Source organism: Dryobates pubescens, chromosome 38 (genome assembly GCF_014839835.1).
Source record: "Dryobates pubescens isolate bDryPub1 chromosome 38, bDryPub1.pri, whole genome shotgun sequence".
NCBI lineage: Eukaryota > Metazoa > Chordata > Aves > Piciformes > Picidae > Dryobates > Dryobates pubescens.
Window position 1 is genome coordinate 2436109 of NC_071649.1, and position 18689 is coordinate 2454797.

At 46.6% G+C, this 18689-nt stretch overlaps 1 protein-coding gene across 3 annotated transcripts in view; it reads right to left on the minus strand.

Moving 5' to 3' along the window:
• ELMO1 (engulfment and cell motility 1) overlaps window positions 1-18689 on the minus strand; it is a 372993-nt gene that overhangs the window by 293977 nt on the left and 60327 nt on the right. Inside the window, exons 1-2 of one of the 3 annotated variants that reach the window (XM_054177077.1) lie at window positions 16128-16146; window positions 15517-15666 (exon numbers count right to left, since the gene is read on the minus strand). In XM_054177077.1, the coding sequence (XP_054033052.1) occupies window positions 15517-15594 (78 nt within the window). In that variant the 5' untranslated portion in view covers window positions 15595-15666; window positions 16128-16146. Of the gene's footprint in view, window positions 1-15516; window positions 15667-15778; window positions 15794-16127; window positions 16147-18689 lie in introns of those variants that run through there. The other 2 variants (XM_054177078.1, XM_054177076.1) reach the window with 2 other exon arrangements.

Genomic DNA, 18689 nt, shown 5'->3' on the forward strand with positions numbered 1-18689 from the left:
AATGCATTTTTAGATCATAAATGAAGCTGCATGGCACAAAGACCAAATTTCACCAGCTGGGCAACTCCTGAGCCTTTTTTCCTCCAGTACTGGTTGACCTTGCTTCATGGAAATTCCCCACATCACCTCAACAGCCTAGGATCCCCTCTCTACTTACTTCCAATAATCACAGTTGCCTGAACTCTTACCAAGCAGCTAAAAGGAACCAAATACGCAGAGCCCACCATATGAGCACACATAAACCAAGGCGGTTGTCAAAACAAGCTGTTTCTCTTTACCGTTCAGAGGAAGCTGATTAGGCCAAAAATTAACTCAGTAGCATGATGTGTTGTGTGGAGGGAGAATTGTTTTGTCCTTGGATTTGTTTTCTGAACTGCATCACTAGATAAACAAAAAGTCAGAGAAGGAGGCCCCCCTGGTCCGGTCAGGAACTTGCAGGGAAGAATTTGTTATTTTAACAGTCAACTAAAGCCAAGTTTATAAACAGGCAAAAACAAGAGACCAACTGAATCAAACATGAATGAAAGCATCTGCTGAAAGGAGATGCTGTCCTGTCCCTCCTTGCCATGCCCTCTGTCTTTGCTTTCCATCCTTCCTCTTTCACTGCTCGTTACAGGCTACAGCTACAGGCTGGGGACAGAGTGTCTGGAGAGCTGCCAAACAGAGAGGGACCTGGGGGTGCTGATTGACAGCAGCCTAAACATGAGCCAGCAGTGTGCCCAGGCGGCCAAGAAGGCCAACGGCATCCTGGCCTGCATCAGGAATAGCGTGGCCAGCAGGAGCAGGAAAGTCATTGTGCCCCTGTACTCTGCATTGGTTAGGCCACACCTTGAGTCCTGTGAGCAGTTCTGGGCCCCTCAGTTTAGGAAGGACATTGAGACACTTGAACGTGTCCAGAGAAGGGCAACAAGGCTGGGGAGAGACCTTGAGCACAGCCCTATGAGGAGAGGCTGAGGGAGCTGGGGTTGCTTAGCCTGGAGAAGAGGAGGCTCAGGGGAGACCTCATTGCTCTCTACAACTGCCTGAAAGGTGGTTGTAGCCAGGAAGGGGTTGGTCTCTTCTCCCAGGCAACCAGCACCAGAACAAGGGGACACAGTCTCAAGCTGTGCCAGGGGAAGTTTAGGCTGGAGGTGAAGAGAAAGTTCTTCACCAAGAGAGTCATTTGCCATTGGAATGTGCTGCCCAGGGAGGTGGTGGAGTCACCATCCCTGGAGGTGTTCAAGAGGGGATTGGACGTGGCACTTGGTGCCATGGTCTAGTCATGAGGTCTGTGGTGACAGGTTGGACTCGATCTTTGAGGTCTGTTCCAACCTTAGTGATACTGTGATACTGTGATCTGATCCAACTACAAATCGTCCCACTAAAAAGCAGAAAGTTTTCACCTGACTTGCTATGTGCCTAAAGGAGTAGGCATGGAGGAGAAAAGGAAAGAAGTGTGAAAGTGGCTCCCTGCTGCAGCAGCCAACACATCCTGTCTCCACCACATCTTCTCTCAGCTGTGCTGGCTCAGCACTTTGTGGAGCTATAGCCAGGCTGTGAAGCAGATCAGGCAGATCATGACAGAAAGAAAAAGTGTGTTGCCTTCTCCACAATCTTACAGCCTGATCAGCTCCTGAGTCTGGATTCCTGTGTCACCTCTGTGCTGGTGCTTTTACTTCCTGCCCTCATCCTCTAGAGGTTCATAGCTTCTGCAGTCACAGAATCAGAATCACAGCATGTTAGGAGTTAGAAAGGACCTCCAGAGACTTAGTCCAACCCCCCTGCCAAAGCAGGATCAACTGGGGCAGACTTGCAAAAGGAATGCATCTAGGCAGCTTTGGAAAGTCTCCAGAGGAAGAGACTCCACAACCTCTCTGGGCAGCCCGTTCCAGTGCTCCATCACCCTCACCATAAAGTGTCTCCTGATGCTGAGGTGGAACCTCGGGTGTCCCAGCTTGTACCCATTGCTCCTTTTCCCATCACTAGGCACCACTAAAAGGAGCCTGGCACCTTCATCTTGACACTCACCCCTCAGACATTGATAGATACTGATCAGATCCCCTCTCAGCCTTCTCTTCTCCAGACTAAACAGCCGCAGGACTTTTGGTCTTTCCTCGCAGGAGAGATGTTCAAACCTCAGTGTCATCCTCATAGCTCTCCATTGGACTCTATTCAGCAGACCCCTGTCTCTCTTGAACTGGGGAGCCCAAAACTGGACACAGTCCTCAAAAAGCTCTCTCTTTCCAACTGATCTGATCTCTCTTATCTACCCCTCAAAGAACCCCAAACAAACACCACCACCACCACCACCCCTATTTTTCAGGAGGAGTAGAGAGAAGAGGGAGAAGCATGTTTGTGTGGAGTGGGGTAACACCCCTTGGCCATCCAGCATGTGTGCCAGCTGCTCTCAAGGGAAGTGTACAGATCAGCACACTGCCTTCCTCTCTCCCCTCAGGATGCTCCTGTGGGTCCCACTCCAGTATTTGCCTATTTGGATAAAACTTGTATCTGGGATTTTAATTCCTTTTCCTAAGTAAACTGGTGTCAGCTAACAGACTGACTACAACAAAGGACAGAAAGGAGTAACTGCCTCTCCTCCCCATTATTACTTTTCAGACCTATAGTTTCCCTGCAGGAAACTATGGCCAAAACCCCCCACTTTAACATCCAAATGGGCACTAACAAACACTGGGAAAGCTGGATGCAATTACTTTCCAAATCATTATTTGGATAGTGCTAATTCCTCTACACCATCAGCTTCTATGTCCTTTCTCAGTCCTATTAATCTCCCTTCCCCTTTTCCCAACTCTATACTACCTTTGCATTACTAAATGGAATCACAGAATCATTTTGGTTGGAAGAGGCCTTTAAGGTTATGAAGTCCAAGCATTAACCCAGCACTGCCAAGCCCACCACCAAAACATGGCCCTCAGTACCTACATCCTACTGAGGGCCATGTTTTGGTGGTGGACACAGTCTCAAGCTGTGCCAGGGGAGGTTCAGGCTGGAGGTCAGGAAGAAGTTCTACACAGAGTGATTGCCCATTGGAATGGGCTGCCTGGGCGGTGGTGGAGTCACCATCATTGGAGGTGTTTAGGAGAAGACTTGATAGGGTGCTTGGTGCCGTGGGTTAGTTGATTAGGTAGTGTTGGATGATAGGTTGGATGTGATGATCTTGAAGGTCTCTTCCAACCTGGTTTATTCTATTCTATTCTATCCCTCTTCCAGGGTGCAGGATGAAAACAGGACTCTGGGGATGGCAAAGTTAGTTTGGTTCTTGTGAACAGGGCATGGTCACATTCCAAACCTGGCTGATCAACAGCAGCTGAATATAGATCATAGAATCATTTAGGTTGGAAAAGATCTTTAAAATCATCAAGTCCAAACATGAGCCCAGCACTGCCAAGCCCACCACTAAAATGTGTCCATCAGCAGCACGTCTACATTTATGTTCAATCCCTGCAGGGATGGTGACCCCATCACTTCCCTGGGCAGCCTGCTCCAGGGCTTGACAACACTTTTGGTGAACATTTTTTTTCTTAGTGTCCAACCTAAGCCTCCCTTTGTGCAATTCAAGACCATTTCTTGCTTTTTACCTGGGAGAAGAGACCAACTCCCACCTTGCTACAACCTCCTTTCAGGTTTGTAGAGAGTGATAAGGTCTCCCTTGAGTCTCCTTCAGGCTAAACAACCACAGTTCCCTCAGCTGCTCCTCATTATACCTGCACTCTGGAATCTTCACCACTGACAGCATGACATTTGAAATTAAGAACTGGAACAAAACCAGCCAACAAAACAACTGCAATCTTTATGGGCCAGTTGAAATAAAAAAAGAAGAGAAAAGAAAACCAAACCAGATCTTCAGTAATAAAAATTGTTAACCCATCCAGCCCTTCCCAGCACTGCTTTGTCCTCCTGTGGCACTACTGCTACAGCACTGCAGGGACTTGGTGCAACTCAATTGTCAGCATGAGGATGGAAGAAAAACAACAAAGTGGAGCTCTTCTGGGATCCAGAGTTTGCAATTAGTCATCTGATAGCACTCTAGAAATTAATAAATGTAAACCAAATATCACTGCAATCTTAATAAGCTCCTAATCCTCCCTTGGGCTGCACTCCCCCTACATACAAGTCCCCAGACAAAATTCCTTCCCCTTCCCTACCAAGCAGATGAATTGTCACCAGCCCAGGCAGCCACAGCAGCAGATGGGATGCTGCTGAAAGGAGGTGAGGGCTGCCACGACTGCCTCTGCACAACAGCTCTGGCAAGGTCTGGTCCCCATGGACTGCAGGAAGGCACAAGCAGGCAGGGTCTCCTGCCACTCTATGCATTCCTGGCCAGGCCTCCACACCAACAAAACCCTTACACTTGCTCCAGGACCACCAGGCAGGCAAGTGAGTAGATCCTGTGTCCCCTTCCTTGCCAGCTGCAGCTGCCTCCAGAATCCCTTGGCAGCCCTGCCACTGGAGGCTGCAAGAGATGTAGCTATGCTTAGGTAAGGGTGACAGGACCCCAACATTTACTGTATGTACATGGGAATGCAGCAATGCTAGAAGACAAACAAAAGTGAGCTAAGAGATTTTATTTACTCATTTAATATGAGGTATAAACCTCTTTCCATTCTCTGCAGAGTAGGTCCACTTGGCAGGCCACTCAAGGACACATTTCCTTTAGCCTGGCCTGAAATATCTGCCCAGTGTCAAAGAGAATTGACTTGGTTTTGCCATTTTCAGACCCCTAAAAGTACACTTGTGGAAATCTACGTTACATCCCTGCTTGCATTTACCTCCCTGAAAAGTCTGAGTCACCTTATTGGTCAACATACTTCAAAGCATTCCTTGCAATCGGACAGTCAAAAAACATTTCGATGTTTTTTCCTTCATCAAAATGAGTAATTTCTTGTGTTAGTGCCTTTTGGTTTCAAGGGTTTGCCCCTGTGCCCTCCCCTGCCCTAGGAAAAATGAAGTGTGCTTTCACACATTCTGAGATGCTCAGTTTAAGCTCTAAGAAAATGAAGCTGTAGCTTTAATCACAGAATAATAGAGGTTGGCAGGGACCTTCGAGTCCAGCCCCTCTGCCAAAGCAGGATCACTCAGGGCAGGTCACACAGGAATGCATCCAAGCAGGTTTGGAAAGTCTCCAGAGGAGACTGCACAACCTCTCTGGAGCCCTGGAGCAGGCTGCCCATCACCCTCTCCATACAGAAGTGTCTCCATGTGTTGAGGTGGAATCTCCTGTGTTCCAGCTTGTACCCAGTACTCCTCGTCCTGTCACTGGGCACCACCAGAAAGAGCCTGGCACCTTCATCCTGACACCCACCCCTCAGATATTGATAGACATTCATCAGATACTCTCCCAGCTATCTCTTCTCCAGACTAAACAGCTGCAGGACTCTCGGTCTTTCCTCATAGGAGAGATTTTCATTCCCCCCAAATCATCCTCATAGCCTCTGCTGGACTCTCTCCAGCAGGTCTCTGTCTCTCTTGAACTGCCCCAAACTGGACACAGTACCACAGTGTGGTCCCAGCAGGGCAGAGCAGAGGGGGAGGGTAATGCATGAAACACAGATGACAGTAAATCTTATGCTCCCTGTAGGAGACAGCCCTTTTGGTAACACATTACAGCCATCTGCACTGAACATATTGGTTAGTACAGAAGCAGTTTTCTAGGGTAGGTATTAAATTGACATCTGACATGCAGTGGGAAATGATACCAGGATGTTGTGGCTTTGTGACTGCACACTTGGGCAGAACCCTGCCATTGACACCAAGCACAGGCACAGCCCCACAGCTGATGTGAATTTACACACCCAGTGAAGCTTTATCTGCATTGAGTGGTTAGCACAAGGGTCTGAGGTGCTGGCTAAGTGTAGCCCTAATGACATCACCATGCATCAATTCCGGGTTGCCACTTCTGTGCTCAGCTCTATGCATCTCAGGTCATGTCTCCAGGTTGTGTGTGCTACGATGCACACAGGCCTTGAACTCAGTCTTGAGTACCTGTTCTTGCTACTTGTGCATCTTTTGTAGCACCTCAGCAGTAACTTGCAAAATACAGACTGAGATTTCCCACCACCAATTTTCTCACCAGTGTCATCCTTTCATGCCTACGCCTTGGGTTCCACATAGAGGTAACCAGTTACCAGGAAGCACTAAACATAGGAATGCAAGAATGTAGGCTGGGTGAGTCCAGGTCACTGTTGCGTTCCAGGGAAATCATGAGATGAGCAAAAGAAAGCTAAGAACATTGATTACAGTGCTGCTGCCCATGCCATAGGTCCAGGTCAAGCTGCCAGTACCCCAGTCTGGGTCTAAACCACTTCTAAATCATAGAATCATACAATTGTTAGGGTTGGAAGGGACCTCAAGAATCAGCCAGTTCCAACCCCCCTGCCATGGCCAGGGACACCTCACACTCCAGCAGCTTGCTCACAGCCACATCCAGCCTGGCTGCAAAAACCTCCAGGGATGAGGCTGCCACCACCTCCCTGGGCAACCTGTGCCAGTCTCTCACCACCCTCATGGGCAAGAACTTCTTCCTAACCTCCAATCTGCATCCCCCATTTCTAGTTTTGTTCCATTCCCCCCAGTCCTGTATCATTACCTGACAGCCTACAAAGTGCCTCCCCCACCAAATCAAACGGCAAGTGTGCAGGTACAAACTGTACAGAGAACAGGAGCACAAAACTGGATGGAAACCTGTGCTACACATGGAGTTCAGACATACTGTGACTGTGCTATAGACCAGGGAACTGGAGATAGGTTTCTTTTAGGCCAAGTCTGAAGATCACAGCCTTTCCCTTTCCAAGTTGGGGTTTGTTCTGGTCAATGATTGGGTTATCACTTCCCTTGGCTGACACCTTTAATCACAGAAGCAGCAAGAAGACCCTTAACCCTTGCCGTCATTAAGCCCAGCACAGAAAAACAGCAGATGCAGCACATCTGTTAGTGGAAAACACTCAGCTTTAACAAGAGAGAGCAAAAAAAAGAAACAAGGTTCTGTTGCTGCTCTGTGCATCTGTCAAAAGGCAGACTCCCAAGCCAGGAAATACACCGGTCTGTCTATAATTAATGCCAGCATTCTACCAAGAAATCTTGCAGTGCACAAGTCATCTTTATGGCTATTAAAAGAGAGAAAAACACCTCTTTTCACCATCAGCAGAGGCCTCATCTGTTACTGTCATACTCCAGGGGCCCCAAAAACAGAAGCAAGCCTGTCTGGTGGCAAACACCAGATGCCAGGACACTTGAGTCCTTAATTCAGTACTTTGCCACTGGTTTCTCATGATCTAAGAGGCAAGGTCTGCCCCTGTTAAGGAGAGGTACTGGAGAGCTTTCGTTTGAGCCTCCTTAGTCTCCTCTGAATCCCTTTGGCAACTGACTCTCTCCATTGACTACAACAGATTATCAATCAGACCAGACATGGTAATTAGGTGTTTGTAGAAGATGCTGAGGAGGATTTCTTTAACTTAGGGGAGCAAACAACTGAAGGAAGGGGACACCAACACTGCAGAGACCAGAAAACCCAGACAAGGCAAGTTCAACACCACAAAGCTCTGTCAATGCAGCAACACAAGCCCAGGCAGGAAATATTAGTACCCCAGAGCCGACAGACAAAACCCTCTCCAAGTGCAGCCTGCCGATGGGAGGGAGCTTTTGTTGGCTCAGTTCACAGCCCTTAAGGTGGTGGTTTAAAATGTGCCAGTAGAAACACTTCAGTATAAATATAGCAGGAGGGGTTCTGCAGAGTACACAAGCACTGAGGAAACACAGGTGCTCACGTCCTCTTCCCCTTCACTCTCAGCTGCTCCCTTCCCTCCTCAGTCTGCATTTCACCAGAGCTAAGCACTGTCCCACAGACCACGTTTAGGATGCCCGTGACTGTACAAGGATTTAACGAAACATAACATCACTACAGAAGCCAAAACTGAGTTTGACAGCAATTCTTTACTCTACATCCAGTGTCCTAACAGATCCCAACACTCCCTGTTTCCTCAGGTGTCTCACAGAGACACCAAACCCTCTTCAGTCAAGAGCACTGCAGAGTTACACAACACCTAGGGACCCACAGTTGCAGACTGCAGCATGTCTGCATGCAACTCATTTGCAACACATCTAAAAATACAAAGCAGGGCTTTAAGATGTGGCTCTTCACACAAGAGAGTATTCCTCTCCTTTGGACTAGTCTTGGAGTTCTAATAGAGGGAATTAAATTGAATCATAAAGTGTGCCTGGATACTCCAGCTGGCCAGAATGTGAATGAAGTACCTTGTAATTAATTCATTAGTGTGTAACTCATCATTACAGATTTCCTTTACATATGGAAGAATTCATTCTGAAAGAGATCAGAGTTCTGTTTCTTAGGAAAAATTTGTCTTACAAACACATTGCTCGTGCTGAGAATACCATTGGATGCAGGCAGCAAGGTCTAGGATCCAGTGGGGAGGTTCTGGCTAGCACTGTGGGAATAACAAAATTAAAGCCAGAAAAAGAAAGGGGGGGAAAAAAGGAGAGAATTCATAAGCTGTTTCACCTCTCTCCTGAAATATCATTTCCTTACCGTTTGTAAGTTACATAGCAGCGGGGATCCTATTTCTGCAGGCCCTCAAGTGTATCCTGGTTCTCTTTTCCACTTCTATTACAAAGAAGTCAATAAAAACTTAACTGTCCACTGCATTTAACTAATGTTTCCTACCACAGAAGGCAGCACCAAGTAGAAAGCACAAACAGCAGCCATTAAATGATAACTCCCTAAACACTTTTCTTTCTTTCCAGCCCTCCCCCATTCATCTTATAATTTCCAACCTCTCTCCAGAGCTACTGCCTCTTCTCTCTAGCAAGCTTTGCTGCTGCCTCTGCATTCAGCAGCAGAAGACAAAGATTTCCTGTATTTCTCAGTGATCAGGTCCTAGCCATGCACCACTTGACAGCCCCTGAAAGACTCCAGCTAGCCAGTAGGAACATGGCTTTGGGCAAATCAGACTAATAAAACATAACACATGATAATACGAAATACTGTGTCCAGTTTTGGGCTCCTCAGTTCAAGACAGACAGGGACCTGCTGGAGAGAGTCCAAGAGGGAGCCACAAAGATCATTAGGGGACTTGAGCATCTCCCCTATGAAGAGAGACTGAGAGCCCTGGAACAGTTTAGTCTTGAGAAGACTGAGAGGGGATCTGATCAATGTCTATCAATACCTGAGAGATGGGGGCAAGTGGAGGGGGCCAAGCTCTTTTCAGTGGTACACAGTAATAAGACAAGGATCAGCAGGTGCAGGCTTGAACATAGAAGGTTTCTCTTCAACAATGAGGAGAAACTTCTCTACAGTGAGGGTGACAGAGCCCTGGTGCAGGCTGCCCAGAGAGGTTGTGGAGTCTCCCGATCTGGAGACTTTCCAAACCCACCTGGATGCATTCCTGTGTGAACTACCCTGGGTGACCCAACCACACACCCTTAAGTCTGTAGCTGACCATGGGGTTGGTGTGACCCAAGTGCAGGACCTAGCTGACCACTTGCACAAGGCCACATAAGATTGGGTTTTTTCCCCCCTCTGCAAGCTGCTTCCTGGTCTTCTGTCCTCAAGAAACTGAGATCCTGTCAGCCATGGAAAGCACTGACATTTCCCCCAGCTACTTTGAACTCATGATGTGCAAGAACACTTGAAATCTTCAAAATCTTCACACCACAAGAAGCAGCAATAGCTCCAGGTTTGGGGGAAGGAGATAAGAGCCTTTCTCTTCCCTCATCCCCCCTCAGCACTAAACCCCTTGGTTTTGACAGAGGTAGAGTCTGGAGCCAGAATTAAGCACAGGAAGTGACACTTCAGAGCAGAGAAAGACATCAATATCCCTTTCTTCTTCACCCCTTGTTTGATGCTAGTGCTCACTAATGTTGCACACACTGAGTCTGGAGATGCCAGGACTGTGGTGGTATATTGCTATTACTTGTGACAGCACTTGCAGAGACTACAGCTATTCTTAGTCCACACACATGGCAGAAGCGACGTGGCACTTTCTTTCCTCTAATTAAGCACTTTACAATCCCTTTTGAACTACATTTCTCACCACAGTTTGAGAAACACTGCACTAAATCAATTAAAATCCCCCAAGGGTCCAGATTTAGGTCTGAAACTCAAAATGATTTGAAAGATCCCTTTAAAAAAAAAGTAAATCTTACTGCTTTCCTTTTAATATGCAGCAAAGTACAATGACTTCTCTGAAGGAAAAAAAAGGGCAATTAAAATGACATTTATAGCACACAGTGGCAGAAGGGAGAGACAACTTGAAAGACACTCTTAAAAGATGAATTTGCTGACTAAAACCAAGTCTTAGAGAGAGGGAATTAGTGTAAAGCAACCCATGGTTCCTCCCATGTGCTGCACTGCACCACATTAAGATGAAGTTGAGTACTCCTGTAAGTTTTGCCCACTGTGGTACTTAAACACAGCTTTTTCTCCTTCCCCCCTGCCAACCCCCCAATCTCAAGAGTCACATCTGCAAATTTCATCTATATTTAATGATCTCATAGACAAAAGTAAACCTGGAGGAAGAGATCATATGGTGGAGTTTAATTGCAAACTGTTCCTTTCCATAGTCACAGTGTTTACCTCAAATGGTGAGGAAGGCCAGCCTCCAGCTTAGAGAAATCTGGGTTTAGTGCAACTTGTGTTAACACACAAAAGTGGATTTGAATGTGATGAGCTAGAATCACAGAATGGTTTGGGTTGGGAGAGGACCTTTAGTGGTCAGGTCGTTCAACCCTCCCGCAGCAAGCAGGAACATCTTCAACCAGAGCAGGCTGCGCAGAGCCCGATCCAACCTAACCTTGAATGTTTCCAGGGATGAGGCATCTGCTCTTTCTCTGGGCAACCTGTGCCAACATTTCACCACCCTCATCATAAAAAAATAAACTTCTTCCTTCTATGTAGGCTAAATCTCCCCTCTTTCAGTTTTAAACCATTGCCCCTTGTCCTGTCACAATAGACCCTGCTAAAAAGATTGTCCCTATCAGCTATTCTTCCCAAACACCCATAGAATCACAGAATTGTCAGGGCTGGAAGGGACCTCAAGGATCAGCCAGTTCCAGCCCCCCTGCCATGGCCCAGGGACACCTCACACTACAGCAGCTTGCTCACAGCCACATCCAGCCTGGCCTTCAAAACCTCCAGGGAGAAGGCTTCCACCACCTTCCTGGGCAACCTGTGCCAGCATCTCACCATCTTGTGCCTGTCCTCATCACTGCTTCCCCTGAAGCAGAAAGCGTAAAATTGTTCACCAGAACAAAGTATTCAGCTAACCTAAAACCAGCACTGGCTGACCTAAAATCATTTGTACCTTTAAAAATCCCCAACCCAACAGCTGAAAAAGAATGATACATAACAGGCACAAATTAAAGCATCCAAATGTCCATCTGCACACACAAAACTTAATATCCTCTTTAGAAAAATAATGGCTATTTCTGGAATGAATAAGGATAGGATAGAGTAGCCAGCACCCTGGTTCACCTGTACAGAGCCTGTGCAGCTCTGCTTTCAACATCTTCCAGAATAAAGAGCCAGGAGACTGGGAGAAGATAAAAGGCAGCTGAGAGCCTACAACTAATTTTGTCCCCAGACTGCAACCCTAAAAAAAAGTTCACAAAAAAGGTCCCAGGTGCAAATTCAGACATCAGCCCATTTCCATTGCCCCCTCTTACGTGACAGGGAGACTTCAAAGAGGGAAAACCATCCCTTACACCCAGTCATAACAACATCTTTTCATCAAAAATTAATTTTGACCACAGCACTAATATTGCCAGTAGGGATTTATGCCAGGGGGACACAGTCTGGATGTTCTATCTGAGAATTATAATTGAGTTAAGTGATGGAAATGCAAAGGAAATTCAAATGGAAGGAAAAAGAACACCACCAAACAAATATTCTGGGAACTGAATTCAGCCAACTCCATCTCTCAAGGATAAAGCAGAAAAGTTCATTAGCTTGCACATGCTTTAAAATCAGTTTTGATGCATGCAGGCAGCAGCCAGTTTCTAGGTTCACTGCAATTTAATTAGTCCCCATCTGGTAAAAGAGAGCAGTAAATAATATGCAGGTTTGCCCTTCTTGTTTAAAGCAACTTTCCAGGAAGGGGACAAAAAACAAACAACAAAACCCAACAACAAAAACCAAGCCAGCTGTAAAAGTCTGACATCAAATAGTATGTTGCAATGAAAGAGAAGAAAGGTTAGGCACAGAGCCTGGCTCTGAAACACATTTAATTATGTATTAATTGTGCAGGCAAAGAGTCCCTTTCTAACTCAGATTAATTTTGTATGATTAGAAGTAAAACTGAACCCAGGTTTAGTGGGAAAGATCAAGCAGGAAATGCTCTGTGCCTCACAAAGCCCAGGTTGTCAGAAACCATGCAAGGGAAGGGGAGGTTTTTAATGCAAAGTTTAATAACATCTGGTGGAAGCAAACACCCAGGAGCTCTTTTCAGTCCCAACACCTTCCAGTACACCACTGCCAATCACTGAGGCTCTCCTCATTATGAAAATTTATTACTCTCTTCATTGCTAAGCAAAATCTGCATATACACAGCAGGTGAGCTGGGATACTGTGCAACTGAACATACATAAATGTTATCAAGCACATAGAAAATGCAATCTACATTAACACAGAAAAAAAGAGAAAAAGAAAACACAGATTATTCTCCCCCCTTTGATTTCTTATATGGAATTTGTGATTCAACATTTGGAACACCCTCCCTACCCTGAAAGATAAGGAACTTCTGTCATGCTACAGGGAAGGGATTTTTGGTTGTTCTTTTCTGAATTAGTAATACTGTGCTGCTCTTTTAAATGCTGGTTTTGCCTTGCTGGTAAGGGACAAGAGCAGGACACAGGCAGTAAGACAAAGTTTCTCACATTTTCTGAATATATGTCAAAAGGTGCACAAAAGAGCAGACCCCACATGGGAGACAGGCACGGGCTGCAATGTCTTATCAATGGGCAAGGAATTTCTCTTTTCTGCCTTCCTTCTCCCTTCTACCCTTTATCATTTCCAACAGCTAGCCATCTGAGGTATGAATCATCTCCTCCACTACAGCTCTTCAACTAAATCAATATTTAAAAGGAAACAGATTGGGGGAAAGTTACCATTAAGTGAAGCAAAGGCAGAGCTGTGGGTTTAGAAGCATGTCTCACCATGGATGTTTTCAGGGCTCATTCCCACATTGCTCCCATCTCTGAAAAGGGCAACTGTGTGAGTTTGTGTATCAGTATTCAGAAAGGATGTTCCTTTCCCACCTTCATTTCTTGGCACCACATCTGTCTTTCCAATGTCAGAAAGATGAGGGAAGAGATTCTCAAACTTCATTCCTCCATTTTCCCCTCCATCAGGAGCAGGCTACAAATAGCCTTCTCCCTTTCAACTTTATTCCTCTCTTATTCCTCCTCCCCATAAAGTGGAATGAGGAAGCTTGCAGACAACTGAGCAGGCACCCAACACAGAATCATAGAATGCTTAGGGTTGGAAGAGACCTCAAGGATCAGCCAGTTCCAACCCCCCTGCCATGGCCAGGGACACCTCACACTACAGCATCTTGCTCACAGCCACAGCCAGCCTGGCTGCAAAAACCTCCAGGGATGAGGCTGCCACCACCTCCCTGGGCAACCTGTGCCAGTCTCTCACCACCCTCATGGGGAAGAACTTCTTCCTCACATCCAATCTCAATCTACCCATTTCTAGTTTTGCTCCATCTCCCCCAGTCCTATCACTTCCTGACACCCTCAAAAGTCCCTCCCCAGCTTTCTTGTAGCCCCCTTCAGATACTGCAAGGCCACAATTAGGTCTCTTCAGAGCCTGATCTTCTCCAGACTGAACAACCCCAACTCCCTCAGTCTGTCCTCACAGCAGAGCAGCTCCAGCCCTCTGCTCATCCTCGTGGCCCCAAGTCAGCACTGATCTTTTCTTGCCCCCTCCAAATCTTATATAATAAAAGGTTAAAGCAAGTTTCCAGGAAAGTAAGTTAGTATTTCAGATAAGGGATCAGGGGTTTTCTTTGAGTGTTACTTTAAGATGTTTTGCCAATTAAAAACAATCACTTTGGTGTTGTTTTACTGTTGCTTGGTAAGAGACTGCATAATATTTGTTCATTTTTGTCCCCACTGTAGTTGGTAGCAAAAAAGCTGTTGCTCGTCATGACTAACACACAGCTTTTCCTGAACACAGTGTGCACAGCATCTACCATTTGTTATATAAGAAGGGGAATTAAAAAATTAAATAAATAATGAAATAAAACATTCTTCACTCCAGAAGGCAAGAGCTTTGTACCTGTAGATATACGCTGACTGGAAAACCTCAGCAAATGAAAATGGAGAAGCTCGGCAGGGCTGGAAAGCAAACTCCAAAGCGCTAAGCACTTGGGAACTCCCCTTTCCCCTAAGAGGGGCTTTCAGACCGCCTAAGAATGGTAGAGCTGTTATTCCAGCCATCCTCCAGCACCAGGCTTCTTCAAAGTCCACAGAGCAATCCTCCAGGCAGATGGCACAGAAGGGTTAACCTGAAGTGAAACCGATCGCACCGCCTGGAGAAATTCGGATCTCGTTTCACGGCAAAACATTTTCATCACAAATTCAAAATTCTCTGCTCTCCAGCAGAACTTTATAAGGCACTTGGGTCCCTGGAGACACTGGGGTCTACAGCACATGATGAAATGCTTTCCTTCACTCTGAATGCTATTTACGGGAATAATAATTATTCCGACCAGGTAACGTGCTGGATGATTTCCAAACGGGATGTGTAAAGCTGTTAAATATTAAAGAGGTTGCTCTTAATATTAATACATGTGCCACTAAAAATAATCCCAGAGAAATCCAGAACATAAAGCACAGCACTTGGACAACTTCATTTGGCTTATTGCTCCCCACCCCACCCCCAAGCTGCCCCTCCCCAGTTTCCTACAAAGTCTGTAATTCATGATTTTGACTTTGCAAGCTTATGTACACTGCCTCAAGTCAGTCCACGGGGCCACTGCATTACTAATCACCAGCTAAACAGGACAGCCCCTGACATGGACCAGCCAAGATCCTCCTGCTCACAGTGCACCACTACTTAAGTTCCCAAATCTGCGCTTGCTGCAGCCATTCAGTCAGATCCTACTCCACATGCAAAGCGCTGACTAAAAACCCGAAGACTTCCCCCCACCTCCCAGAGGTAACAACAGCACCACAATTTTACAGTTGAACAAACTAAGGCACTAAAGTGTTAAGTGGGTCACAGAGGCAGTAAAATGCCTGATTTCAGCAGCTGTTTAACAAATAAAAACCCCAAAAAAGGCAAATCAAAAGAACCCAGCTAAGCACACCCAAACCCCTCAGCAGAGAGAAAAGAGTTACAACCCTCACAGAAAAAAAACCAAACCACCTTCTACCACACGTGCACCCACAGAGACATACGTGAGCATCTAACCAAACATCAGTGTGGAGAGAGAAAGAGACACACACACAGAGAAAAAGTTCTGGCCAGGGCTGGCCGAGCACAGGCACAGGGGCACTTACTTGATCTATTTCCATCAACTTGGGGAAGGCACCTGGCCATTCGATCGCCACCTTCACTATGTCAGCAGGAGGGGGCATTGCGACGCTGCTGCTCCTCGGAGCCAGTACAGCTGGACACTAAATGCTGCAGAGAGCCTCCCTCATTCACACCTGCAGGGAGAAGGGAAGGGGAAAGGGAAAAAAAAAAAAAAAGAAAAAGGCATATTAAATAAATAACTAAAAATACAGCAGTTCAGACAGAGCTCCAGCACGGCTGCTTCACCTCCTGCATTTTGCCTGGCTGGGCAGGTGGGTGAAAATATACGTGGTGGAGGCATGTGCCAGAGGAGAAGCATGGCACGGATTCCAGAGCATGGCACACAGGACAGAAGCAAAGACAGGACACACCACCACGACACGCTGCACAGCTCGACAGCCGGGTAGAAAGATGGCTGAAGCAGCGAGCCGTACGGTGAATAATAGGCATGCTTTAGATTTACATGGAGAAACTATTTTTAAATATTATTAAATATGCTAGGGGGGGAGGGGGGGGGAGGGAAGGGAGAAAAAAAAAACACAAAATAAAATAAATAAAAATACAAAAGAGACAAAGTAGAGGAAGCTCCTGTTACAGTGTCACTCCTGGAGTCCACGGGAAGGTGACCGAATCGGTTAAAGCTGGCGCTCCGGGAGGAGAGATTGCCCAGGAAGTTATGGCCAGGAAATACTGTTTCTTTTAACTATAGCAATGATCTTCTGGGTGTTCACAAATAGATCACTGCACTATAGCAACCAGGATGTCAGGAAGAAGGCAGAACACACAGCAGTTTCCACATAGGCATACACACACACACACATATCCTCACCTAACAGAGCCAGAGATACTCATACAGAAATACTTCTTTATGACACATCAATAAACAAGGACAGGGTATACAGCAACACTGATAGAATGGGCTGCACAAAACATCATCACCCTGCAAGAATATGAATATCAATAGGATCTTGTGTCAAACAGCACAGGCTGTGGATTTTGGGGAAGGAAGGGAAAGGGGAAGAACCAAATCCTCTGCTTTTGCAGAACATAAGTTCTGTCTCTTCCAGCTCGTCAAAGTTTGTAACCTCACAGCGACAACAAACGTTTCTCAAGTGGGTGTAGTGGCTTTCTGAACTTTCAAACACAGCCAGCACCCCCCTCCCAGCTTAGCAGTAGCAAGACCACCACTGAAGTGGAAAAGCTCTGCGGTGCTCAGACACAGCAACCCCTGCACCTTCTGCAGATTGGGATTTCCCTGTGCTTTGCTGTGCGCCGACCACGGCGTTTCCTGCGTGCTCTGCCAAGACCCAAAGCACATCACAAAATGAGTGAAGCTGTAGAAACCCTCAGAGGTGCAGTCCCACTTCTGCTCAGCAGAAAAGAGAAGGAAGTGGTGGAGGCACAGACACATGCTTGCACATGCACCCTCTGAAAGAACTGTGACAGGAGATGAGCCGACAGAACATACCAGACATCCAAAGACCACAGACAGACGAAGGAGAAAAAAGGTTCTGACTACTTCCAGTTGCTGCTTCAACTAACCCAGTCTCTAACAACCCTTCTCCAACCTCAGATCAGCCTAACCAAAACCATGACACCACCTCTTGATCAAGAAATTGTGTACCATTGCCCCATGCTGTGTACAAGTGGAAGTTTGTCCAGCCTTCATGTATGTGGCCTTCGTTTTGTCTTGCGTGCCCCCTGCTCTGAAAGGACTCGGTCCTCCACACTCACAAGCTCTGCTACATTCTGCATGGGGTTCTCAACACATGCTAGAAAAGCAGTTTATGGACATTACCAGTCCAGCAATGGCAGTTGTGAGGCCAGCAGGCCCCCACACTACCACAGTAAGGCAGTAAATAGGACAATGGATGGTCTATAAATAAAACTGGATTGCAGGAAGTGCCTTGAAAGACTAAACAATGTGACTAAGAAGCACAGTGGCACTGCCTACATTTGGTAGATACTAGAGGGAGCAGGAATAAGCACGGTGAAAGCATGCAACTGGCTTGGTGGTCATAAAGAATAACCAGACATTCATGTTAGGCTGTCCTTCCCCCTGTAAAACCTTAGCGGATGCAAAGGTATGGTCACTTTCCCCCCTGATATCTCACATTCCCCCCCATCTGCACCTCACATGAGCACTCCCCGTGCTGTGCAAAGCACTGACTCAACTAGCCAGCAAAAAAAAGGATTTTCAGTCACTTGGGTTTTACCACATTCAAGTCAAAAGCTCCCCAGAGGTGGCACAACACAGCAGGGAGAAGCAGCAAGACGGGCTGGCAGCAATGAGCTGTTAATCCACCTCAACAGTCAAATGAAGCTGAGACCTTGGCACCTTTCTGCTCCCACACTCAACAGGACAGTGTTTCCCACTGCCTCAGCACAACACTCCTCAGTCATTATCAGCCTGGTGACTTCTCCCTACGTTCCCTAGCACAGTACTGCATCCCTGGCAAGAGGGACCCTGGAAGCCTCAGCCAGAGCCTGAGTTTACCGGCTTCTGCTCATCCTGAAGCAGCAACCAACAGTGCAGGAAGTCCTGACCCGGCTCCACAGACTTCCATGGTTCAGAGCAGCCCATCAGCTTCCTAGTGGGAATGTTCCTTTGATGTTGAACATGCAATCCTCTTTCCAATAATGCATCATTAGCCCAGGAATGCAGCATTTATTTGATGTCCAGAGAAAGCAAATTTTGGACCCTTCAGGTTTAAGTGTACCACAACTTCTCCAAAGTACTTGGAAATCTAGTATTGGAGAAGATTTTAGGAGTGTATATTTAGACAGCCCTGTGAGGAGAGGTTAGAAAAGACCTCGGAGATCATCAAGTCCAACCTACTATCTAAATAACTAACCTAATAAGGCTCCCTCAGCCTCTCCTCCCAGGGCTGTGCTCCAGACTCCTCTCCAGCTTTGTTGCCCTTCTCTGGACACCTTCCAGCAACTCAACATCTTTATTATGAGGAGAGACTGAGGGAGCTGGGGTTGCTTAGCCTGGAGAAGAGGAGGCTCAGGGGTGACCTTATTGCTCTCTACAACTACGTGAAGGGAGGTTGTAGACAGGCAGAGGTTGGTCTCTTCTCCCAGGCAGCCAGCACCAGAACAAGAGGACATAGTCTCAAGCTGCACCAGGGGAGGTTTAGGCTGGAGGTTAGGA